This window comes from Micropterus salmoides, unplaced genomic scaffold, assembly GCF_014851395.1.
Source record: "Micropterus salmoides isolate LMB-PRFRI ecotype aquatic unplaced genomic scaffold, ASM1485139v1 Ms_hic_scaffold_14, whole genome shotgun sequence".
In the NCBI taxonomy this organism is placed as follows: domain Eukaryota; kingdom Metazoa; phylum Chordata; class Actinopteri; order Centrarchiformes; family Centrarchidae; genus Micropterus; species Micropterus salmoides.
Genome location: NW_024040485.1, coordinates 25,646,463 through 25,673,954, shown reverse-complemented (window position 1 = coordinate 25,673,954; position 27,492 = coordinate 25,646,463). Strand labels below are relative to the sequence as shown.

The 27,492-nt window shown below is 40.2% G+C and overlaps 1 protein-coding gene across 1 annotated transcript in view; it reads left to right on the top strand.

Moving 5' to 3' along the window:
* The first annotated feature begins 352 nt into the window (after positions 1-352).
* slc6a9 (solute carrier family 6 member 9) overlaps positions 353-27,492 on the top strand; it is a 79,282-nt gene continuing 52,142 nt past the window's right edge. The window contains exons 1-2 of the mRNA XM_038718760.1: positions 353-447; positions 13,755-14,041. Of these exons, the coding sequence (XP_038574688.1) occupies positions 14,012-14,041 (30 nt within the window). The 5' untranslated portion in view covers positions 353-447; positions 13,755-14,011. The remainder of the gene's footprint in view (positions 448-13,754; positions 14,042-27,492) is intronic.

Below are 27,492 nucleotides of genomic sequence, written 5' to 3'. Positions count from 1 at the left end.
AATTACCCCCATAATATTCCCGTGTCTGTGGCACTCAAGTTTAGGTTTAGTAACCTTATCAAAGCTTTTATTCAAAAATGAAATTGTGAAATTGCTAAGATTGATACTTAGCTGCTTTTACATAGCCCACAAGTAGTAGGCTAATTGAGCACATCTTACACCATAACTCAATATGGGGAGCATGCAGTGTAAGACAGCAGCCCTCACATCAAGCATTTGACCAGGTTGAGTGTGTCGACAGACAGGGAGCACTCACATGGTGTTGGGACTCGTCTATTTTGGAGTTGAGAAGGGAGTGGCTTAATGAGGAGTTGTGGGTCAGGCTTTGACCGAGGAGGGACGGTAGACCAAGGTGATGCAACTCCTAATAACTCAGTATTGACGGAAAACACACATATGTAGGCTACAGCACCATCAAGGCAAGAGAGGAGAGAGGTCACCTCCACGGTAAGACAACGCCTGCTCATAAGAGGGAGAGAGTGTGTGGTGTATTTTAATAGCAACTAATTTTCTGAAAAATACGCCGGGGTCACTAGACCATATGCTCTAATGTCCTCTTAAAGGAGCAACTTGTGTTTTATGTTGAGGCTGTAAGTGGGTCAGAATTACCATCTAGCTATTGCAAAAGAAAAGAAACATTCAACACGTGTCCATGGAGTAGACCATAAAAAAGGTTCTCTCAGGCAGTCACTTATATTGCGATGCAGAATGTTATAGCGCTGTTATTTAATCGCAGCATGGGAGAAACACGTGGCACTGGTTGTGGCCTCCCCCTTGTTGTTGCGGTGTTGGAGTGGGGGTATATGACTATTAAAATGCAGTGTAGGCTACAAGGATATATAATGCTTAACATGAATTTGTAACCAAGCACTTCTTTAGTATAAATGGAGATGTGCATAGACCAGCATGATGTTTAGGCTTGTACAAACTTTAATTATGTTTCTCTGGAAGCTTTATAAATTTGTAATTGTATATGTATTTAATGTGATTCTGGCACATGTGGCCAGTCCACTTAATATGGTCAGTATCTGCACTGATACCATTCCTGTGTATTGGATTATCTCTAAACCTGAATAATAAACCTAACCATAAGCATCCATTGGATTTTTTTTTTAAAATAACATTATTAAGTTATTTACTAAGTGGGACCTTTTACTGTTGCAAAATCAGTTTTCTCTGGTGGACAAACTATGCAATGCTAACACTACAACCTCAAACATTTCTTTGATATTTTAGTACTTCAGAGTCTTGTTATGTATCGGCAAGTTATACTTTTTTCAACATTTACTGTCTTTTTATCGACCAAACGATTAATCAAGAAAATAATTGACAGGAAATAGTAGTTGGTCTATATGTGTCATAACCAAATTGGTTGCTGGACTGAATGGTAAAAGTAGACTATGTCAACAGAAGGCGTGCATGCATGAATGGCAGTAACCCAAGCGCCCAACACACGCACACACCACCCCCTCCCCACCATGTCCTTACCCGCACACAGGAGGGCCTTTCTTTCATCCTGCCTTAGAGTTTTCTGTTTGCTTTCCTTATGCGGTGCTCTGTAGGTAACAATATTTTGGGTACATCAAAAGGGACAGGGACTCCAGTAGGCCAATCACAACAGCTTGTCTTCTTATGAGTGTCTCAAAAGCTTATCAAAAGCACTGTAACCATGAGTGTGTATTTTCATGTTATGTGCTAATAATAACTGTGGTGTTACCTTTATTACTAGCCTCTTTGTTATAACTTCATTAGACATATGCAGTTTGTTCAACACATGAAAGATTTATGAGGTAAGCATTTGATGCCAGTTCATAACATTTAATATTCCTACAATGACACTGTTACAAAATGTAGCCAAGACCGCACCTTGCTTCGTCTGTGTAGATATATTCTTGGGTAGAAAAGGGACAAACAATTGAATTGAATGCATTAACTAAGCAATTTGTAAATGACAAGTGCTTGTCACATTTTAGAAATATTGAAGTTCTCTTCACTTTGTGCTTAAGATGCTCAGATCAACAGCGTATTTTGTTTTTTTTTATGATAGGTTTGGCAGCAGATGCATGATAAATATGCCCAATGGCTTTGATGATGTCTGTTTTTATGTCTTTTTAGGAAGTCTGAACTATGGCTGAAATTTGTACTCACAGAATTTGAGTAATCAGCAATGAAGCAATCAGATGTCAGCTTACTGATTAACAGTAAGTCAGTGGAGGGGAAGTGAATATGTAGAGGGATCCTTCAACATTTGTGAAGTGGTAAAGGCCCCTCACTTCCACCTCAGGGTGTTGTCATCAGATCAAGTCTGGAGGTAGTGGAGGTTTGAGAGTTATAGTCAGGTGATTCAGTTCAAGTTGGAAGCTCCATACAGTCATCCTCTCCTGGATCCTGCATCTCCAGGGCCATACATCCTCTATGATGCCAAAGTATGTTTGGACTGTTTGGACTGCAAGGTTGGACGATTTTTATATAAACAATGGATCAAATTACTACATGCAATGTAAAAAGTAGTGACAAAACTACAAAGAATTATCACAAAAAATGCTGTTGCCCTCAGCTTTGTGGAGCATTTTAGTGCCACTGTACACTAACTGCCTAGCATCTAAGTGCAGAAAGACAAGGTTAGCAACTAAGTGATGGCATTTTGCATCTAATGAGTTAGATATTTTTCTCCTGTGTTGGTGTAGACTAAAACAAAGCTAAAAGGAGAGTGAATATTGAACTTACATTCATCATGGGAACAGAAAACCGAAACACAACTCCAAATGAACACTAATGTAGATCTGTGTCTGCTGTAAATAGATGACTGTTCGCTAACATAATCACCATAAAAAATTATTAAGACTTTGATATTACATCAATGTTGTGTTTACAGCTTGTTTTGCTTCCTCAAAGTGTCAAAACTCATTTAATGCTACATAAAACTGATACTGAAAGTAAAACTATAATTAATGAGGAACCTGTTGCATTTGCTGTACTGTAGTATATTTGTAATGTGTATTATGATGGAGTTTTCCCATGGCTTGTATCAGACAGTTTTCACAGTAGGCTCTGAGATATTTCACTGTTATTTTTGTGAAGCACTAGTCCAGACATGTCTGGACTTGTGGAATGCCCAGATACTGTGTGAGTAGAGAAAAAGAGGAGAATATGAGGTTTGGAGAGATACAGTGAAAGGGTTGAGGAAAAAGAAGATGAGATTGAAGTGATACTGTATGCCTATCTGCAGTAATACAAGATAATAACGTCACCAAGTCAGTTTTAGTGTCAGAGATCTCTGTATTTAATGGACAGCTGTTTTGATCACACATTCAAATGATGGTGAGGAACAGAGGGGACAGGAGAATCTTTACGCTGAGACCAGTAGGGGGCACCATTGCACAGTTAGGCATAGCTGTTCTTTTTCAGGAGCGCAGAAGTTCAGTATCAACATCGGAAGGATGATCAAGGCATGAAACATCAGCTGGGTCTTGTACACAATCTGAGCAGAAGTGATGACTACCAGTCTGGCAACTCTACCTATGCCCTGCCACTGCATGTATGACAGAGCCTGGAACGATGGCAATATAATCTTCCTCATATCATAAGAAAAAAAAACAAATTTAGAGTGACTTATGAAGCAGCAAGCAGGTACTTTGTTTTCTCTCCTCTTCTAAAAAGAAATTCATACAAATGGATACAACACCTCTTGAATATCTTACAACCAGCGCTGTAGAGGGTGTGGCGATGCCAATCCAATAGTGTACTGCAATCTTGATGGCTGCGTTTGTCTCTTTCCACTGCCCAAGCAGGTTGACAACTCAGAGCACATTTGTTCCGTAATATTTTGGACATTAGCCACTGCTCACAGCTGCTGGGTTTGTTCTTTTAATGTAGAATATATTGCATGGAAGGCTGCAGTGATAGTGGCACTGTGTTGTATGCAAATTGCTAATGCTTGTTCATACCGTACTATAGTTTCACTCTTCTTGAATCTTGTGAGTCAGGAAGGCTGCTCACCTACTTACTGACTAAATGTATAAATTAGTTGTATGTTGGGAACGACCTCTGTGCTGTATTTTAAGTTGTGTCTTATCCATGCACTTGTGTCATAATCCTGCAGCAAATGATGTGAATGACTTTTTAAATCTGAATTTATTGTTTGTTTGAGCACTTGGGATACACTTGCGTTTGTTTCTACAAGCGACACCTGTCACATTGCACATGTGCAGCTTTAAAGAAATTCCATCAAGTGGCATCAGCTGTTATCTCTGTTAATTCTTTAGTTACCCATTGCCATAATGCACTAGCACTGCACTGTTTATTCTGATGATACTATTTAGGTCATTCTTATCTAAATTAATCACAAGTGTAAGAGCTCTGGATGCTTTGGCATTTACAGGGATTAAAATTTTACTAAATAACTGAATTTATCACCAGGTTTCACCTTTAAGCAAACTGACCAACTCTTCACCCCGAGGCACAGGACACTAACCAAGATAAACCTTTCAAGAGGTTTTGATCATCCATATTGGAGTGATGTCTAATTATTCCCCAAATAAATTCTTTACACATTGCTAGCAATCGTTCTTGTTTTATCCCACACTAATAGTTCAAAGTGTAGCATTTGAGATTGTGTGTTTGATTTTTATTTTGTTTGGGATTGTTACTGGGCCATGATCTACATTCCATAAAAAAAGTGTGTTTGACCCCTGCTCGGCCATGTGCTTGCTTGTATGTGTTTGTGTTATAGCAGTGTCTATTCATTGATTATAATCACAATATGCCTTTGAAAATGCTTTCTCTGTTCTATTTACATTAACACAGTTGTTTAGAGAGATTAATATTTTATTTTCTATTGGTAGATTTACTGCTATATATTGTGTGTTTATGTGCAGTACTTATCTGCCACAACAGTCTATATTTAAAAAAATATCCTGATTTGCGCACTTCATATTAAAATCCCATATCTTGTCATTCCCAATGTCATTGCCTTATTGTAAGAATTCTTATTTTTTCAGCAGCCCCAAAGTGATGCATAGCTTGCTGGCTCTATTTACTGGGTGCTGAACAAATGCTTAAGCATAGTTAGTGGCGCTTTGAGTGTCGTCACATTTCATATTTACCTTTCTGTGCATAGTAAAAGAAACAGGCTGTCTATCGTGACAAAACAGACCTTGTAGAGTCCCAATCATGCCGCTGCATATTGACAGTATTGATAATAGACACAGCTGCTTTACAAGCCCAACAATGTGACGCATTGTAAATACGGCTTGCAATAACGGATGCTATTTTGTCTTGAACCCACTGTGTTGTACACCCTGTCAGACAGGGAGCCAAGGGACCGCATGCAGCTAAAGTGGAGATGTAGAGCACAAATGACGCTTGTATGATTGTGTGAGTACAGGAGGCTGGTGTTGCATCTGTATGTTAGATAAAGGAAAGTAATTAATGTGTCCCTCTTGTGTCTCTTCACCTCAGTTCATTTCTTGCTTCAAAGATGATTTAGCAAAATCAAGAAACAACTAAATTAATTATCTTTAAGCTGTGTGCATCATGACTTGTGCTTCATTAAATCAAAAGGTCATGTGGCCCTAACAAAGAAATGCCCATGGGGGGTTAATATGTAAATGTATGGCATTCTGCAAAAGCAGGGTACTACTTCCATAGTAGGCCAGGAGAACTTAAAATGTCTAAACAAAAGCTTTTTTTGTTTGCTTTTTCTTTATGCAAGAACTTGAGAAAGGACCATTGCTTTAGCAGGACATGTGAAAATACCTTGAGGGGTGACCTTAGTGACTTTTGCACCCTTTACAATATTGGTCCTTGGCCCTTTCATCTCTATTTATGTCGTCCGTCACTTATTGGACCCATTTAACAATAGAGACATGAAAAGCCAAGGGGAGACTAGACAAGGCGAGGAGAGGCCTTAGAGAAAAGTTTCAAGGTCAGGTTATGCTCGAACAGAGCTAGTTTCTATGACGTGAAATCAAAAGTGTTATATCATTTAAATACGGGCATAACAGCGCACATTTCATTCTCTCCTGGAAGACGTGTATTGTTGCACTGGGTTTTTAACATGAAAATCTTGTCAGCCAAAGAATTGGACAAAGTCAATTTGTCCAATCTGATGAAGTGAGGATCCTAAATTTCAAGGTGATCCATCCAATAGTTGGATGACATGATGACATTTCACTCAAAACCATATAGCTGGATCAGGTATCGGTGACAAGGGGGCCAATCTAATCAATTCAGTTACACGGAGGCAGTTACTAGATGGCTCAGCAGTGCGCCGGTAGACCTGGACATTTGGCTAGGAAAGCTAACATAGCATATAGTGAGCTAAAAACTAGGTCAGTTTGGAGGTATTTCACACTTGCTATGCCGACAAGTTCTACAGCTACTTGCAATATCTGCAAACCCAATGGTTCGAGGGGTGGCGGTAGCACTGCAAACTTTAACACAAACAAGCTAATCAAGCAGTTCAAGAAGCTTCATGTCAAAGAACACGATTCCCAGTCTATTCCTCACACTGAAGAATACAGCTTATTAATTTTACACTTCATTTTCTGCATCGGCCGATACCCAAAGCCCAGGGATTGGTATCGGTATAAGGACTGAAAAAGTCAGATCCCTACTCAGGAGCTCATTAAAGTCATAAGAATTCTTTGTCCGGGAATTAGGAATGTACTAAACTCCATGGCAATTTATCCAATAGTTTTTCAGATTTTATTGTTTAGATCAAAGACTATTTGACTGACCGACCAGGCGACAGACTGACATTGTGCTCCCTGGAGTCACACCACTAGCATCAGTACATTATCACTATCCACCATTAAACTATTTATTTATTCATTCATTTATTTATGTTTTTATTTATTTAGAAATGTGTCCCTCTTCATAGTATCTTCATTGACTTTATTACAATCACTCATGATTCTCAAACTCGACCTTAATTCCACTTGAAAATCTGACTCTCTGTAACAGGTTATTTTTTGAAAATAAAGCCTTTGTAAGCACCATATTTCCCTCACTTGTGTATTTTCCGGGGAAGCCACGCGAGGAGAGAGGAAATATGTTTTTAGAGAAATGAGATGTTCTTTCCTCTGAAGCGTCATGGGAAGTGACTTCAGTTTCTAATGACAACGGCATTCCTCTCTGTAACTGCTACCTGTTTAACAAACACCTGCACACGCAACAACAGTCTGTATTTATACTGTATACCGTGTCCTGCTCTGAGGCACAGGATCATTTCTACTGCCAAAATGTGTGTTTATTTATTATTATTTAGTCTTTATTTGCATCTGTATATATTGATATTCTGATTATGAATTCATTTTTGAATAACCCAGAATATGATCATGGCTAAATTTATGTGACTTCCCCTGTTTCAGGGGAAATTGAATGATTCATATAAAAGCTGATGCTCAGGAATTATCAACCTCACGTGACGGACTGGAAATAACAGTAAATTATGTTGCCGTATTTCTTGCTGACAGACTCTCCAACTTTAATTATATCCATAATAAAAGTTAATGAGGGAAATAACAGGTCAAGAAAATAATAATATTTCGAATAAATGAGGAAGATTGTTTGCGGTTCTTTTGTTGTTCAGATCTACAATGAACATAGATTTTTAACTACATGGTGAATCTGAAAGCAAATGAAATATAAAACTTGGAAGTGATACAGTTTGATCTGTTATCTGTCTTCACTTTGGTATGAAATTCCAGTGATATTGTGATGTATTAGATCAGCTGGGTTCCTGTCGTCCAGTAGCCTAAAAGACCTCCGTGAAGGCAGCTGTAGTGTATCCTCGCTCATGGCTCTTCAGAAATCCCTCCTTACTCCTCGATCTTTGCTCTTTGGAGCAGAAATAAATGCTTTGGGCCGGCCTGCACGAATATCAAATAAGAGACTTGAGATGTATCTAAGTCTCTTACTCCTTGTCCCCCTTGGCTGACTGGTGTGGGGTCACACCAATGCTGGAGCACACCCTGCCACCACACCAATGGCGTAAGGTAGTAACAATGGGCCCCAGTGCAGGCTGTTATGATGGGCCCTTGGGCTACACCGTTACGAAGTACACACGCACATACACTGCGTTCGTGTCTAGAAGGGAACCCTATATTGGCAAATTTATGTGCCTTTTTCCCTCATTTAGCCATTTAACAACAATAAAATTAGATGCAGTAAATACCTAATTTAAAGCTCCTTAAATTGATTTCTTTCCAAATTAACATATTCAATTCCACAGTTCTCTTTGTGTGCATCTCTCCAACACCCACACACGCTGCTGCTGCAGCAGCTGTTTTGCATGCGCCTGGACGCAGCAGTCTAAAGTAAAGTACCATCATATGATGGATTTTAGAGTTGGACTGTGTCACCTAGACTATTATATTTGCGAAGTACAAAAGTCAAAGAGAAAGTTATAAGGAGCATGGCCAGTGCTGTCATTGTCTCAATCCTGAAACGTCACTACAAACAGCTGAATTCAGAAAGCGTTCACTGTGCTGAAATGACGCAGACTTTTTCGGGCATTTTCAGTACAATAACCTCCTCTTCGACAGTGAGGCAAGACCTTATGGTGAATAATAAAGAAAAGTGGCCTACTCATAACCCAACACTATGTTCTGAAAACAGGCCAGCTACGGCCCACACACAGTTTAATACCTACAAGCACATCAACACAATTAAACAGATAAGCCTACTCAGTGGCGACCTGTCCCCGAAATGATATCAGCCTTTAAAACAGCATCAGGGCAGCCACACCAAATCCACTGAAGAAGCACTTGTAAAGTTACTCACCTATTTGAATGGCATCTGATGAGCCTGCATTGAGCGAAATCTTTGATAATGTCCTCAGTAATCCTAAACAATCTTATTTGGGAGCTTTGCGACCCTCTCCTCCTGTTCTTTTCTCTCCTGTCTCTTCTTGAAACAACTTTTATGTGTGATTAGCATGACTGCTAGCTTGCACGTGTGCTCTGCTAGTCTACTTGTCAGATTTTGTTTCACCCGGTTTCTGGAGTTTTGTCATCTTGTCACATGATTAAATAGAAACTTAAGATCGGGCATTCATTTACACATTACCCAGTAGTTTTACCCACAAAAGTCTGTGGTGTAAGACACCACAGCAAAGGGGGAAATGCACATTTGAGTGTATATATGGCACTTGATCGCCTGTGAAATATACAGTTTGAGCTGAAGTGGGTGTGTACCATTGAATGCTGAGAATAGATGCATTTTTACCATGTATGGTAAAATGGGGGAAGGGGTGGCTTTTTTAGCGACCAATATCTGCTCAAAGCTGGCTACTTTTTTTATTCACTGGCATATTCTGCAGTTACATCACTAAGACTAATATCTAAAATATTTTTTATAAGAAGATGATCTGCTTAATGAGGTAAGCATAAGGAAAAGTAAGTTAAGACCTGGTGAGACGGTGAAGATGGGCTGTGAATAGGTTCAAATATAGAAATAGTAAATAATATCCAACATACATATACACGGGTATAGGAGTAGCCCCTAAGATCGTAATCCCATATCGTAATATGCCAATTCGATATACATCACCTAACCCCAGTCAGGACAGCTTTGTGTGTTCCATCTGCAGTTTCTCTGTATTGATTCAGAAATGCACCACCAGTATGCATGTTGTCATCCACAACCAAAACCTCTTTCAAAGCTGCTTCCCCTGCTGAGTCCCTCTTATTAAGCACACTGGTGTATCAGCAGTGGTTCTCTTTGGCTGATACAATGACTTACAATGAATTGATCCTCAAATACTGATTAGCACTCTATGTGGCCTAACATGCAAGTATTCTCCTTAGACAGAGTCAGGCAAACCCCAATAGCAGAGATCACTTTTATACAAATGTATTATTTATATCAACTCATCATTAATTTTGTCACTGTCAAGGCTTTACCATGGGACTTTATGAAATTCCGTGCTTGGAAGCTAGTTGTTTAGCCCTGCAGGTCTCAGGGTGAGTTTAATGTAACCTCTTGCTGACACTCCTCCTGGGATGGCCCAACAGGCTTGTCTCAACTCTTGCCTTGTGTACATACATTCGTAGAGTCAATCTGTGGGAAGTAGCAAGAGCACTGTGACTTGATCACAGACTTCAGCCTTCACACCAGTTAGTTTTTTACTGCTGAGCTGGTTCCCTTTTCTGATGAAGAAGTTGGTGTTTCCTGTTAATTCTTTGTTCTTCCGACATCATAACGGGGATGGTAAGAGTCAGTTTTTAACCTAGTTTTGTTTCTTATCGTCTTTTCATCAATGTGCAGCGTGCTGTGTATGATGGATGTCCTGGGGCATTTCTGAGTCCCTGTAGGCTCCTGTACTTGTGAGAGGCAGAGTGTGTGCATGTGTGTGTTTATATGTTTGTAACACTGAATGGCAGCTATATTTGGCCACTTTTTCTCTTCTTTTTTGCTGGGATGCTTTTAGTACAAGGCTTTAGGACTTAATAGTAGGGCTTTTATTCATTGAGTCAGTGATGGAGTCATATAAAGGGAGACATGCTGCAGAGTTACAGTATTTGACTCACTCTCTTCAGTCTCCACATGACAGCTTACCGGATTTACTGCAAGATGTACTTGAGCTTTGTTTTTTTAGATTTCTGACCTTAGCCATACAGAGACACACGTATGCACCACAAGACATTGGTGCACCATGTAAAGGAGGAATGGGAGGGGCAAGTAAAATGGGAATTCTGTGTAAATGAGGTAGTGCCAAGGCTGGATTACCAACTGGGCAAAGTGGCCAACTCTCCTGGAAAGCTCCAGCCTATCTATGTGTTGGTTTCTGGTTTATGCTAATTTAATTGAATGGGCTGATGAATGATGAAGAATGAGTTTGGAAATGTTCAGCATTAAAGCACTTCACCAATTGACATAATAAGGATCTTAAAGTCAGTTTTGCTTAATTACGTTATCCTGAGGTATAGTCTGATACATTGCACAGACAAGGTGAGGAATGGGTTGTCAACAGGGGCCCAGTTGCTTATTTGTCCTTTTTTCTGACTGCAACACGCTACTCTGGCCGTATGAATTGGGAATTTGTTGAAAATGAAGGCTTTGTTCTCTCAGTCTATTCTGAACCCACTTCTTGTTCCCCTTGGCTGATTGATGTGGGGCCAGGACAGCTGTGTGTGTTCCATCTGCAGTCTCTCTGCACTTGTGAAATGAATTTTCACAAGTGCAGCACCACCTGAATCGTCCACAACCAAAACCTGTTTCCAAGCTGCTATACCTCCTGAACCCCTCTTGCTCAAGCATACTACTGTATCAGCAGTGACTCTCTTTTTGCATTTTGCAGTAGATCAATGCCAAATGAATGATGTAATCGGATGGTTTAAAAGGTTTTTGCTAGTGGTCATGGGTGTTTAATGGCCGATGTCGTAAAGAGAGCAGCGCAGCTGATGGCTGATAAATAACACCGATATCAAAACAAAGAAATGTCATGTATAATTAATTTGTTCCACGCAAAGTAAAATCTAATATACATGGTTATCTTAGCCTGTAACATGTTGTGTTAGATGGAATTCTTATTAATTGATGAAATAAAAAATACAATAGGTTATGCTGAGGATTTCAGAACGTGACTGGTGTTTAAGGGACATTGGGGTACAGTTTGTCAGAAGTGATGTCATTAAACTGCATTATTCTCTACAGTATAACAATATGTATTTAATGCTAGCCAGTAATGGTTTTAGATTTGATTTGCTGTCACTTAGGATGATACATCAGCCTCATGCAGGTATCGGCCGATGCAGATTATCTAAAAATGGCAGATATACAGTATCTAACAAAAGTGAGTACACCCTCACATTTTTGTAAATATTTGATTATATCTTTTCATGTGACAACAGTGAAAAGTGTGTAAATTTGCTGTCCCCTCAAAATAACACATCACACAGCCATTAATGTCTAAACCGCTGGCAACAAAAGTGAGTACACCTCTAAGGGAAAAATTCCAAACTGGGCCCAATTAGGGCTTTTCCCTCCCTGGTGTCATGTGACTTCTTAGTGTTACAAGGTGTCAGGTGTGAATGGGGAGCAGGTGTGTTAAATTTGGTGTTATCACTCTCACACTCCCTCATACGGGTCCCTGGAAGTTCAACATGGCACCTCATGACAAAGAACTCTCTGAGGATCTGAAAAATCTGATCTGATTGCCAAGACCCTGAAACTCAGCTGCAGCACGGTGGCCAAGACCATACAGCGGTTCAACAGGACAGGTTCCACTCAGAACAGGCCTCACCATGGTCGACCAAAGAAGTTGAGTGCACGTACTCAGCATCATATCCAGATGCTGTCTTTGGGAAATAGACGAATGAGTGCTGCCAGCATTGCTGCAGACGTTGAAGGGGGGGGGGGGGGGGGGGTCAGCCTGTCAGTGCTCACTTCATCCAATTGATCTGCATGGCTGTCGGCCCAGAAGGAAGCCTCTTCTAAAGATGATGCACAAGAAAGCCCACAAACAGTTTGCTGAAGACAAGCAGACTACGGACATGGATTACTGGAACCATGTCCTGTGGTCTGATGGTGGTTATTTGGTTCAAATGGTGTCAAGTGTGTGTGACGGCAACCAGGTGAGGAGTACAAAGACAAGTGTGTCTTGCCTACAGTCAAGCATGGTGGTTGGAGTGTCATGGTCTGGAGCTGCATGAGTGCTACCAGCACTGGGGAGCTACAGTTCATTGAGGGAACCATGAATGTCAACATGTACTGTCACATACTGAAGCAGAGCATGATCCCCTCTCTTCAGAGACAGAGCTGCAGGGTAGTATTCCAACATGATAATGACTCCAAGCACACCTCCAAGACGACCACTGCCTTGCTAAAGAAGCTGAGGGTAAAGGTGATGGACTGGCCAAGTATGTCTCCAGCTCCGTGATATCGTCATGGAGGATTGGAAGAGTACTCTAGTGGCAACCTGTGAAGCTCTGGTGAACTTCATTTCCAAGAGGGTTAAGGCAGTGCTGGAAAGTAATGGTGGCCACACAAAATACTGACATGTTGAGGCCAATGTGGACATTTTCACTTAGGGGCAAAAAATGTAATATGTACAGTTTTTTGACCAAAAAAAGTGAAGTGAATTTCTGAAGACCAGTATCCACTGATTATTTTTGAGTAAATGTCATTGCAGAGATGTTTAAAAGATCTTTAAAAAGAATGCATTATTATGGCATTACTTATTTCTAACGCACAGATTTATCACAGGTAAAATATTTACTGGGATGGGACAACAACTCATCAAAAATGAATGTTTGAAGTAACTTGCCAACATCATAATTTCAGATACACTTCACTCAATCAGAGCTATTTTCTGCCACTTTTTTTTATCTAAATCTAGGCTGTTTTTGAGTATTCCTTTCCAGTTTGGTTTTCATACAGCAGTAGTCAGTAGGCAGTCTACGTTCCCCCAACAGTTAATCTCTTTCCACAAAAGGGCACTTTGTTATGGCAGCTGCTTTGCTACAAAATGCAAATCTACATGTTTATTGAATTCTTTCTCTGCATCCTTTCTAACAGATTCCTTAGACATTTGAATTCCACCTCTTAGCTTTTTTTAACTTTCAGAGTGCAAACTGTTGATTTTGTATTTTTATTTTCCACCTCAAAGCAGGTCATGTACGAAGACTGAGGAATTGTTTTGAACGTGGCCAAGGGGACAAGTAACTAAAAAGTGTTGCCTTGCCTCCCCCTTCCCCACTCCTCTCCTCCCTCCACCCCTCTCTGCCTGTCACATGTTCTTTTCACAGCATAGAAAAGTTTCTGGATTAGGGCAGAATTAACACAAAGCAGCGACGCCACTCCAGCTACACTCGCAAAACAACACAGAAGAGGCACGAGGGGGACCGAGACACTTGAGCGAACGCCACCTCAGAAAACTTCAAACTCTGATAGCGAGAGGCAGACAAGTCCATCCCAGAGAGAGAGACAGAGAGAGAGAGAGGCAGCAGAGGCAGAGAGACGGCAACAGAGAGGCAGGGGATCTTTGCCGACCAGGTCCTGAAGGATGGAAGAGAAGCAGTTTGCCGGGATCCTGGTGAGTTTTCCTTTTGTTCAGAGAACACATGCAAACACTTTTAGATACAGCAGCGCATATATACAAGTTCATAAAGACATAATACATGGAGGCAGCCCCATGTCTGAGTCCACTGGTGGGATGCAACTGCAGGGCCACCTGCCTCCCCTTTCCCCTTTTTATTTTCTTATTTCACGTTTTCCTTATTAATTGTGCTCACAGTTTTCTTCTGTAGTTTTTAAGATGACCTTCTTATCTTTGAAACAACAAAGACTTTGCACTGACTAATAAGCCTGCAGCTGCCCTCTGAGTGATCATTGTGTTGGTGTTTTAGTGCAGCAGACAGAGCTGTCATCACCTGCTGTTCACCATGGCAATAAGCATGCATCATCGACTAAACACAGTCCCAAAAAGTCGCCCAAAAGTACCCACTCTGATCTTTGCAACTTCAGGAAAAACTATATATGTTTTTAGTCTTATTTGGCTACTGATAAGAGGTGAGGCCAAGAGGTAAATGTGTCAGTGTCGGGCCTGTGCTACTGTTGAAGCTTGAAGGTTTGCCGTCATTGGCAGTCAGGTCACTTCTCTCTCACTCCCTCTGTTTCTTCAGTTCTTCAGTCCGTCTTAAGACGGCGATAAACACAAACTCAGAGCTCCAACTCTCTCATGACATTCTCGCTCATTTGAAGCCTCACTTTCCTCCCAAATGATATTTTTTTCACTGCTTTTGAGATGCATATCCCCGTTAAAATGCATACGCACTGTCTGAACTTAAGAGGGGGACGTTATCAGTCCCGCCTGCTCTGTCCTCCCACTCTCTCACAACATTTGAAGGTGGTTGGAGGATGGAGGTTTGATTCTTGTTCTCAGAACTTTTTTGTGCGGATTTGTCCGCGTTTTCAGCTCGGTGACAGACTGCCAATCAATCTTTTATGTAGTTAGGCACTGCTGGAGAGATTTGCAAAAAAGTTGTGTGAGTTTAGATATGGCTGTGGGATTATATATGTAATTAAATGATAGTCACAAGGAGGATTTGAACTGTTTCTCCATGGAAGAGCTTTAGTTTTGGATATGTGACTGTTTATACTAGATCTAAGTGGTATTCTGTGGTCACTATGCTCCTTTTTACTGCCTCTCACACACTATGTAGGTATGTTTCCGAGGAAGGTATAGAGGAGGCAACTGAACAACCAAGGTTCAGTGTGTCATCTGTAGAGACTGACATGTCTCCTCATAGCCACTAGGGGCATATAGGCCAACAGTAAGTGACTGCATGACCTGGAAAAAAAGAAAATTTGAGTGTCTGATTTCATGTTGTGTTCTGACAGCACCTACTCAAACACAATGCATACAACGTATCATTCAGTATCACCAAAATAAAATCCTCTGTGATTTTAGTTCAGTCCTTCAGTTAAAAGTTAAAAATGTGCAACCAGTCAGTTTTTTTTATCAATGGCCTGCCACCAAAAAAAAATTGACACACAGAAGAACACAGAAGAATATGTGTGACTTAGCCTTAATGAGATTCAGTATATGGAAACAAATACATTTAGAAATTAATAGCTTTAAATAAGGCTCAGATGCAGGCACAACTGTATACTTCCTAAACAATTAGGTGATGAAGTACTCTTCTCTCTCTGAGCCCAGGTTTTGACGTTAGATTGCTTTCATAACATTAACCAGCCACTCCCTTTTTCCACAAAAAGTAGGGCAGAGGTTAGAGTGTAATAGATATACATGTCTTATCTATGACAGTTAACATGGCACAGAGCTGCAGTTGGACTGAACAACTCCAGCAGTGACAGCAGACAACATGCACAACTCGCCTCTTGCGATTGGTCACTTTTCATGGCTGGGACTGTTGTTTTCAGCAGCGGTAGACAGTGATGTCAGTCGTGGCTTAGAGACATCAACAAAGAATGAAAGAAAGTGTGTGTGTGTGTGTGTGAGAGAGAGAGAGAGAATTACGGGCAGAATCGTAGAGCTTGCTCTCCCATCGCCAACTGTCACTTCAATGTTAATTCCATTCTTCCCTTTCCTTGAGCTCTTTTCTGTCTTCCTCCTCATCCATCTTTTACAACAAGAGTCGATTTAAACATGATCGTCATCTTTACCTCTCTTCAGAGAGTAGAAATTGCCTTTTCCTGGTGTGTTTTCTCAACATAGTGCAGAATAAGTGTAAGGCCCTGCCCTTTCTTTACAGTCTGGTTAAATTTATTTATACCGGCCCAGATGGTTGGTGGATGGACCTGTCACCGTAAATCTCGTGACACACAAGGCGCTCGCTTCCTGCTACCGCTTGGCTCGGCTGGTAGCCTTCTGCCGGGACTCTTTCTGTCCAAAACTTAATTCCTCAGCTTGTTCACGGTGTTCAAAGGGAGCCCCCTCTCCTCATTCTTCCTGCGTTGTCTTTGACCGCCCTGGAAGCCACCACTTCCACTAAACGGCAGAGCAGATGGTGCCCTGGCACTAGCTTTTTACTGTTTTTGTGCCTTAGTTACTTCTTTTAGACTCGTCTTTAAAATGTATGTGTGTATGTATAGGGATGTGAGAGGAGGAGGTCTACTGAGCGCTGTATTCATATGTCTGGCTGTGCAGGCTACTGTTGGCCCTCTATCACTATGAAGGCCAAATAGAGGAAGAGGTCACCAAAGACTGGCCTCTGATCAAAGTTTTACACTGGCAACCTTTTTAATGTCAGGCTGTTTTCCCCAATTTTTCCGTGTGGGAAATTATAATTAAGAATTCTAATTGGACATTAAATGACACTACTTCTAACTTCTTAATCAATGATATTCGTTCACAACACACATTGCAATATTAAGAGCTTTTCACTTGAATTGTTAGTTGCAGTCCATTCTTGGGTTTTGGGTATATCACAGTAGAATTTTGAACTTTTCACCATCGCACACTCAGTTACAGGTGTCATCAAAAACACATTCATTTTCACCAGATTTGGAATGTAAACTGCAGATGTCCCGATCAAGTTTTTTCCAATCCGAATCTTTTAATACTGGGTATCTGCCAATACTAAGGCCGATCCGATACTATACTAATACCTATTAAGTAGATCATCTTGATTTTTTGATAGGACATGAATGAAAGTTTAACTGGGAGAATACAACCAATGAAATTAAGGTGACACGATCAGCTGGACATCTCCACTCACAAACCATCTGTGGCCGAGTACAGACACTGGCTTGCAGAGAGCACACAAACCCCTACAACAGACAAGTTTAATTTTGGCATGTCATCAAAGTACTCAAGGAATTAACAATAAGTAGCAACAGTCTAATTGATCGTCGGTGTGGGCTTAAAATGAGAAGCTGCTACCTGAATGTTTTGTACACTGCCCTTTGCTAATGAGAAAGATGTGAGGAGTGATAACAGATTTAGCAAAGTCAGAGCTTAGCAGTTCTGTGTATTTTGTCAAAATGGACGTCAGACTTCAGAGTCACTTTAATTTTCACTCATATATGCAGCCAAATGCTGCACTGTAGAACAGGGCTGTCATAAAGGAGACCAGTGCTGCAATACTAGCAAGCTGGGGTGGACATCACACAGTAGAGAAGATGATATGCATATTGTAATTATTATTCTTATTTAAATCAAATGGTAGCTATATAATAAAAGGTGCAACATTGCAGCAACAGTCACCTTGTTAATACACAGGAATGTGGTTTTGTAAGGATGTGATTACCCCACAGTTCTGTGTACCCCCTGAGTGGGGAGCCTTTGTGCGTTTGTGTGTGTGTGTGCGTGTGTGTGTGTATGTGTGTATGTGGGTGGATGTGAGAGAGAATGAGTGTGTCACTCAGTGTATGTGTGTGTGCGCGCACCATTTCCCAGGGGTTGCGTGGCTAATGTGTGCTGTAGGCTGTGAAGTGGAAACTAAATGGAAAGAAATAGTGGAACCCACTGCCACAACCTCCCCGAGGTCAGGGTGCGCACACATACACACACACTCTCGCACACACAAACATAATGAAACAATATTATACATTAGGTCCATACATTATAATACTACATAAGCACATTAACATATTTTAGACTGCTGCACAAGTACTCACAGACACTTAAACCCACATAAACGCATACACTACACATTTGCACACACACACACACACACACACACACACACACACAAGATATACCACAGCACAGTCTGTTTGATGTACTAAAGTAGACAAAAGGGAAGTATTACAATCTGTTTAGTAACTCAAGGCTGTGACAATTGCTCTGAAGCTGTGACAAAACTGTGCAGTCCAAACAGTGACCCAGGAGCCAATTTGGGACTCATTGGCGATGTGATGATTCTATTTTTTTTTTTAAGTTGGTTTATTCTGGTATGTTAGGTTGTCTGTAGTCACGATCCATGGGCAGGTCTGTTGACCAATATGTTTTTATTGCTTATGCCCTCTGGAGCTGTGTATTGTCAATAAAGGGTAACCATGTGTGCCACATAACCAGAGTACACTTATTACAGGTGAAACTGGACAGTTTTTCTCCCTCTCTCTCTGTCCTTATGTAAGAAACATATTGAGTTGCCAGTCAGCCGGTTTAGTTAACAGCAGTGCTCAGCAACCGTGTTGACTGCCTCTGGGGCGAGGGGCCAACAAACAGATGTGAACCGAGAGAGAGAGAGAGAGACATGAGGGCAGGTGGGGGGAGTCAGACATGATTTCTGTTTCTGATTTCACCCCCCGACTGACCGGGTGAATGAGAAGAAAAAGAAAAATACAAGCGGGACACAGGCAGCGCCCAACGTCAGCTTAACAGCAGCCACTGTGGCGAACGTACAATTGAGGGACAAGGGCCACAAATGCCAAACACGTCCACTGCTGGGCACTCTTTAAAAGGTAACCAACCCCCCCCCCCCCGCCTCCACACACACACACACCCACACACCCACACACCCATACACCCATAGCAAAGAGAAAAAAGGACTCTGTTGTGTTTGGGACCTTTCCATTTCATTTGGAAAAACCACTCCGGCTCCTCTGCCTGTTTTAATGGGTCTTCATCCCTCCGACTCCTCAAAAAATACAAGCAAGTTAGAAAAAGGGGACTTCGTACTCTTCCTGTCTCGTCCTCTGAAGTTGGTGAAGATATGGACAGGGCCCTGACATTGTGTCCACACAACGGGGCCCTTAAATCTCTCCCGGTGTCTTTTCGTATTATTATCATTTTCAACGGTTTCCAGTTGAACTATTTTCAAAGGCCTTTTCAGAACCATATTTAGATAATTTGTTGCGCTTGAACCCAACCTGCTCCCTGGCTCTGTGTGTGTGTGACTGTTGAATAGCAGCTATAAGCCTGGGACGAGGGGGTGTCTGCTTTTCTCAGGGCCGGGCAGCCCTCTCCTGCCTTGTTACCCCCCCGTATTATTTATCACTTTTCCTCCTCTCTCTCTCTTTCTTGCCCTCTTTACCCCCTTTCAGACATGGGATCTGTCACATTGCTGGGTTCATCTGGTTGATAAAATAATGACTTTTTGGCTTTCAAAACATTATGGAAAGGTTCCATGTTGACTGTGGTCAAACATGACTGGGCAGTAACAGATCCAGGTGCAGCACTGCTGGAGAACAGCTGTTATTTGGAAAATAATGTCATCAAGGAAGAAGAGCAATCACTCGGGCTGCCTCGGTGATGAAACTTTTTTTATGTTGAGTGCTTATCCTCACAGCTTGAGGATCTTCAGCACTGAGGGGAGGCTCTCCCTCACTACAGTAACCCCACCAGGAGTTTTCAGTAATGTCTCAGATACATTTTCAAGAGTAGACATTATATCACTTAATAGATATGACATCATATTCTGCTGTATTACTGTTTACAAAGTCCAACAGTGACCATGCCATTACAGTTAGGCTTAAAAAATGAATGAAGATGTAAGTTTTGGCTCTCATTCTTTATTCCTGTTTTGCTCTCATGCTGTTGACTTTTAGGTGAAACAATTTCCCCGGTTTTCCTCCTTTGCGCATTTTGCATTAATGTAAGTTGATTTAGACGACCGCTGTCATGTCATCCATTGGTTTGTGGTCTGCCATTTTGAAAGGATAGGCATTATTACGCCTGACAGATTGCCACGGTAGCAACTTGTCAGTCACAAGGTAACCATGCCCTAAAGGCTTTATTGTCCATTTTACTCTAAATTGGGCCGTAATTTCCTAAATTAACATGATGCTGTATTAAATAAGACTAGAAACTAGCAATTGAGACCATAAACTTATTGTTTACTGAGGTAATAAATCAAATGCAAAGTAAGGCAAGGCAATTTGTATAGCACATTTCAACAACAAGGCAATTCAAAGTGAGCAACAAAGGGAATTGAAAAAATAAAACACATTATAAAAACAAAATAAAATACAGGGTAAAACAGGACAGTAAAAGTTACAGTGCGGTGTACAATCAGGGCACTGAAAATCTAAAAACAAAGAAAATGAAAAGTGGACATTACAGTGCAGTGAAAGGTACCAATCAATGGCTTTAATTTAATTAAAAGCGGTGGTAAAAAGAAAAGTTGGTAACACTTTCTATGAAGGTCATCGTTATAATGACTTATGCATATATTTATAACACGATATAATGTGTCCATAACACATTATAAAAGTTGTTATGATCAATTACAAACATGCATTAGGCGCCAAAGTTCATATCGTATTATGACCTTTTCATTTAATGTTTTATAACTAATAGTAATACCAGTTTATATCAATGTGCGGCAAGAATCTCCGACCACGTTCCATAACACATTATAACCGTCGACTCTGCCTCGTTATAAATACACTTTAGTCACCATTTAACTTTGATTTACTTTACTAGCCTCAGCTCCTCCTGGTCACCAGTGTCCTTTAACAATCAGCTGTCAGACTCCTCTGAAAGCTAAAATATAATTTAAATAACAGGATGTACTGTATGTAGGGATGTAAACTAGTCCTTTTAAGCACTTGAGGAGACGTTTCTTTAGGATTTTAATGTGCAAATTAAATTCTTAGTAATTATCCAGAACTCACGTAGAAAAAAAAAAGATGCATCAAAATGGATCGCCGCCCTCTGAATTGTAATCAAATAGTCGTGAGGTGCCAAGAGATTCCCACCCCTACTGCCCAAACAGTATTCCCATTCAATTAATTTTAAATGTCCTTTAATACGTTTTGTGAAGCGGTTTTCTTTAATTGTCCACTACATCTGTTAGGGCTTGTCCATAGGCTCGCCTTTCATCTGTGAAAACATCTGAGCCTCTTCTTACGTGATGTTATATGGTCGGCAACAGGTCTTCTCTTGAGCGATCTCTCACCCCCCTGACGAGTTTTCTTGATGTAATTATGTTGTGTTTTTGTGCTAAACTGCAAAATGTTCAAAATCCATACAGATTGTTCATAAAGTGAAGAAACATAAATAAAAGTTGTTTTCCTGCGCAAAATGTGTGTCACTTTACTTAAAGCAAACAATTAGGTGTTATAAGGTCTTAAAATTAGTTCATATGGTATTATGTCCACCTGTAATATATTATACAGGGATGGATATTTTAACACTTTACTTAAAGCAAACAAAGACGTGCTATATAACTTTAAACATTACTATAAGCTATTATTCCATTTTATATCACAAATTCTAAATGGTGACTAAAGTGTATTTATAACGAGGCAGAGTCAGTGGTTATAATGTGTTATGGAACGTGGTCGGAGATTCTTGCCGCAAATTGATATAAACTGGTATTACTATTACTGTAGTTATAAAACATTAAATCAAAAGGTCATAATACTTATGAACTTTGCTATAGCGCCTAATGCATGTTTGTAAGTGATCATAACAACTGTTATAATGTCTTATGGACGCATTGTATCGTGTTATAAATATATGCATAAGTCATTATAGCGACGACCTTCATAGAAAGTGTTACTGAAAAGTTTTCAGTCTTAATTTAAAAGAACTGACAGTTTCAGCAGACCTGCAGTTATCTGGGAGTTTTTTGTTCCAGATATATGGAGCATAAAAACTGAACGCTGCTTCTCCATGTTTAGTTTTGACTCTGGGGACAGAAAGTAGACCTGTTAGATGAACTGCAAGGTCTGGATGGTTCATAACAAAGCAGAAGAAGAACGTATTTTGGCCCTAAACCATTCAGTGATTTATAGTGATTCATAAACTAACAGCAGGATTTTTAAATCAATACTTTGACATACAGGAAGTCAATGTAAAGACCTCAGAACTGGAGTGATGTGATCCATTTTTCTGGTCTTAGTGAGGACTCGAGCAGCAGAATTCTGAATCAGCTGCAGCTGTCTGATGGATTTCTTAGGGAGCCCTGTAAGTGAACATGTTTAGCTCAGCATTGGCCATCTAACGTTAGATTGCTTCTTGCTTCAGCTACGAGCTACGGGAGGTTTACTCTGACTGTCGTTCGTTATGAAAAGATGAACGAGCGTTTGTTTACTTGCCAAACTTGTGGTGGTCTATTAACGAAATCATTTACGTCCCGGTGGCCGCCATCACGTTAATTATTACAGTTGGCTGGAAAGAGGTTACAGGTTTATTGCTGATCATGTAGCCTAACCTTACAGTTTTATTTAGTTATGGACTAGTTTGAGAGTCTGCAGGGTGTGTTTGACTTACAGTAGTTTAAGCTGTCATTGATTGCATTGCACATTATAGTTGTGCTCTGTAAGTTAAAAACATGTTACAGCTTTATTGTTGACCATGTAACTTTACAGTATTATTTAGTTATCTTTACACTGGGTTTTAAACTCAACAGGGTTTGTTTACTTACAGTAGTTTATAAGCTGTAATTAATTGTAGACCATTGTACATTAGGCTGCATGGTTGTGCTCTGTAAGTTAAAAACAGACAGATTTATTGTTGATCATGCAACGTCACAGTTTTATTGACTTACAGTATTTAATAAGCTGTCATTAATTGCATTGCAAATTACATGGTTTTGCTCTGTAAATGAAAAACAGGTTAACAGTATTCCTTATAGCTATGAAGTTTTATTAGCAACCTGGATTGAACGCAGCAGGTGATACAACATTTGTAATAACCACGAGAGACTTGACTTGGACTCTTGCTCAGAGACTTGTGAGCGTCTCTGGTATCATATAAAACTAGATATCCTAAGGCATCCATTGGTCCCCTCTCATGCGCTCGTCAGGAGGGGGACTGAATAATGCTCCAAATTTTGGCGAAGGAAAAACTGGCATAGCCATTTTGAAAGTGATCCTTTGGCCTCTCACCTTAAGATATCTGAATGAAAAAGGTTTCTATGGATACCCACCAGTCTCCACTTAACAAACCCACTTTATAGTAATCCCCAGAACAATGCAGTTTTTGGGATGCAGCATGAATGCGTTATTTCACCTATTCTTAAAATGGTGCATTTGAATGTTTCTACATACTGGGGTCCCCAAACAGTATTGGAATTGTATAAATTTTGTATAACTGAAAGGCTGAGTTGCTTGTTATTGTATTAATGTGTGAGGATATTAGTCCCCATAGTAGCCATTTCATTGTATTGAGACAATTTTTTTCACTGTATATAATTACCTATTGTGATCTCTTGGATAATAACAGCCTCATAAAACTTTACAAACTACAGACCTAGGGCATTGAGGGGATTAATAGCTTTCTTAGGTATATTAAAAATAAGTTTTTTTTTAGCAATTCCCAGAACAGATGTGTTCACCGGAAAATGCAAATCTTACAGAAATCTCCAAAACTCAAGAGTTTTTGATCACAGTATAATTTTTTTATGGTTTCCCGCAAGATCTTGATGTCTTAATGTGGTATTCTAGAGGGATTTTCGACTATTTTTAGCAATTTTTCGAGTGTTTAAAAATGTTTACACAAATTACTGCAACAACGTTTGAGGCATAATTGAGCATGGGAATGGCCATCATATATTTCCATCATAATGTTCTAAGCCATTAAACACTCAACTCTTAAATTGTATGAGATGTTACAAATTGTGAGTGCATATAAAAAATTTGATGTATGTACAGACAAAAAAGTTAACCACACAGTACATATACATAAACATAAACCAAATACATACATGGCTTTATATATAAAACAATAGTTTTCTCACCTGCCCATATCCCCACATTTAACATAGCAAACAAAATACATTGACAAAATAATGTCAGTATGCCTTATGACAAATGTAACATACAGGATAAAGTCGCATCTCTCATAGAAAAGTCCAAAGAAAATCAATATAAAGAAAGTCATGATTATGTACATTCTACTGTATATTTTCTACATAAACCTTTTATGTAATACCATTTGTACCCCTAATAACAAGAACATGTCATTTTAAGAAAAGAAAAAAGTGATGATTTGAATAAACCAAAAGTGGAAATAGATCACTTTAAATCACTGTCTATCTAATCTCTATCTCCAAACTGACTGAGACAAGTACTTGCTGTATGTTGGTACATAGACAGAAAAGCTAATTTTCTGTTTTTAGGGTTGTGATGTCAACCTGAAGATGATCTTAACTCATTGGCATCTAAGGTGGTATTTCATTGCTTTAGTGAAAGAAGAAGACATATTTCATATCTTTTCCTGTCCCTGCTTTTCACTGTTCCTCTCTTGTCACATTCCAAGCACGACAGTGACTGCTGCCACGTGAGGCCAACTTTAGTCACATGTTCCTCACTTTCATCGCCAGCAATGGTCCCATATGTTTGTCAAAATGTGTATGTTGTGTGCTTTTTCCGGCCTGATTCATACCCATGCTTTCTCTCCAATGAGCCCCGGTCTCCCTGGGGGTCCGAGCCGAAGCCTCACGCTATTTATACAGACTGAACAGCTGGGGCCCTCCCAGCCAAAGCAGTGAGGGATGGGTAGAGAAATTATCATGGAAACTTCAGGTTAAACCAAGCGTTGGAAATGTCTGTCTGTTCCCTTTTTTTACTCTGTCTTCCTATCCATCATTTGTCTTGCTCCCATGGGTGTCCAGAGTGACCAAGTCAGGTTGTGTTCAGCTCAGGTCAGCTGGACCATTGGACAAACATTATTCACCTTTTTGGATCTTGTTCGCCATTCCATTTGCAATCTCTTATTTATCTCCCTGTTCTTTTCTCTTTTTTATTCACTCTGCAACTAAGGTTTTCCCCAATTTTTCATCTTTAAAACACACTTTCTTTCGCCACTGGCTGAACAAAAAAAGTAGATTTTCCCTCCAACTGCTCTTCAATGCATTTTGTCCTTTTGTTGCACAGGACAAAGCAGACCTGCTGTTGCAAAACTGAGCTTTTTGTGTTTCTTCCCTTTTTTCTATGGCTCCTGTGGTGCTTGTCCTGTATTGTGAACCTCAACCCTGTGACGTTCTCTCCTCACTGCTCTTCCCTTCACTTATTTCATTCTGTCTTCACTTCTCTTCTCTTATCATATCTTCTCTCAACCGTCCACTGTCAGCTTTTCTTCACCGCTCTGGATGCTCAGGCCGATCGATGGTTCCTTCAGTTCAAGGTTCTTTTCACAGTCAGACGTCCCATCACAGGCATGCTGAGCTAACGAGAGGTGAATAGATATTAACCTAATTGCTGTAAGGGACAGATACATAGATAGAGGAGGATGTAATAAGCACAGACATGACAATTGGCTCCATGTGAGATTAGCTTTTAACTATAAAATACAGGTTGATCCATGGATATTAAAGGACAAGAAGTCAAGCTGTGAGGCAGGAGGCTTTATATATTGTTTTTAAATGTTTTTATTTACTTAGTTAAAGCCCATATCTCCCAGAACACAGAATACAATAAAGCTCCTCATAGTAAATAAATGTGTTTGTATTTATCATATGGATGGCCTGAGTGAAAATAACAAATCAATGGACAACATCCTGTAGGCCTGCACAAGACTGCATTATTATCCACAGAAGTTTCTTTTTGGTTGTAAATGTTTAAGACAACAAATATTTGAAAGTCAATCATATTTAAACATGTTCCACAACCCTCGAATATACCATGCTTTATCACTGCACTTGTGCAGAAAACCATCATTGACACCCTCCACAAGGAGGGAAAGCCTCAAAAGGTAATTGCAAAAGAAGTTGGATGTTCTCAAAGTGCTGTATCAAGGAACATTAATAGAAAGTTAAGTGGAAGAAAAAGGTGCAAAAGCAGTAGGGATGACCGTAGCCTGGAGAGGATTGTCAGGAAAAGGCCATTCAAATGTGTGGGGGAGCTTCACAAGGAGTGGACAGAGGCTGGAGTTACTGCATCAAGAGCCACCACACACAGATGGGTCCTGGACATGGGCTTCAAATGTCGTATTCTCTTGTCAAGCCGCTCCTGAACAACAAACGATGTCAGAAGCGTCTTACCTGGGCTAAAGGGGGAGAAAAAAACGAACTGGTCTGTTTCTCAGTGGTCCAAAGTCCTCTTTTCTGATGAGAGCAAATTTTACATCTCATTTGGAAACCAAGGTCCCAGAGTCTGGAGGAAGAATGGAGAGGCACACAATCCAAGATGCTTTAAGTCCAGTGTGAAGTTTCCACAGTCTGTGTTGGTTTGGGGAGCCATGTCATCTGCTGGTGTTGGTCCACTGTGCTTTATTAAGTCCAGAGTCAGCGCAGCCGTCTACCAGGACATTTTAGAGCACTTTATGCTTCCTTCAGCAGACGAGCTTTATGGAGATGCTGACTTCATTTTCCAGCAGGACTTGGCACCTGCCCACACTGCCAAAAGTACCAAAACCTGGTTCAATGACCATGGGATTACTGTGCTTGATTGGCCACCAAACTCGCCTGAGCTGAACCCCATAGAGAATCTATGGGGCATTGCCAAGAGAAAGATGAAAGACATGAGACCGAACAATGCAGAAGAGCTGAAGGCCGCTATTGAAGCATCCTGGTCTTCCATAACACCTCAGCAGTGCCACAGGCTGATAGCATCCATGCCGCATTGAGGCAGTAATTCACGCAAAAGGAGACCAAACCAAGTACTGAGTACATATGCATGATTATACTTTTCAGAGGGCTGACATTTCTGTATTTAAGATCCTTTTTTTTTATTGATTTCATGTAATCAAATTTTCTGAGATTTTGAATTTGGGGGTTTCATAAGCTGTACACAATAATCATCAAAATTATATCAAATCAAGGCTAGAAATATCTCACTTTGCATGTAATGAGTCTATATAATATATTAGTTTCACCTTTTAATTACTGAAATAAATAAACTTTTGCACGATATGCTAATTTTTCGAGTTTCACCTGTATCTTGCTGGGTTTAAATCCTTGTTGGCCATAGAATAATGAGTAACAATAGTTGTTTACCAACTGCTGTATTTTTGATGGTAGTGGAAGTCATACCGTCTAGATTTTTAATTACCCTGGAATACCGTAATATTGTGATAGTGCCCAAGCAAACACTATAGGCATCACCTTTCGACTGTGGGAAGTCTGAAAAGGTCTGAAAAGCGAAGCCAGTGCAGAAGGACCTTAAACCTGCATTCTTTCTAAAAGC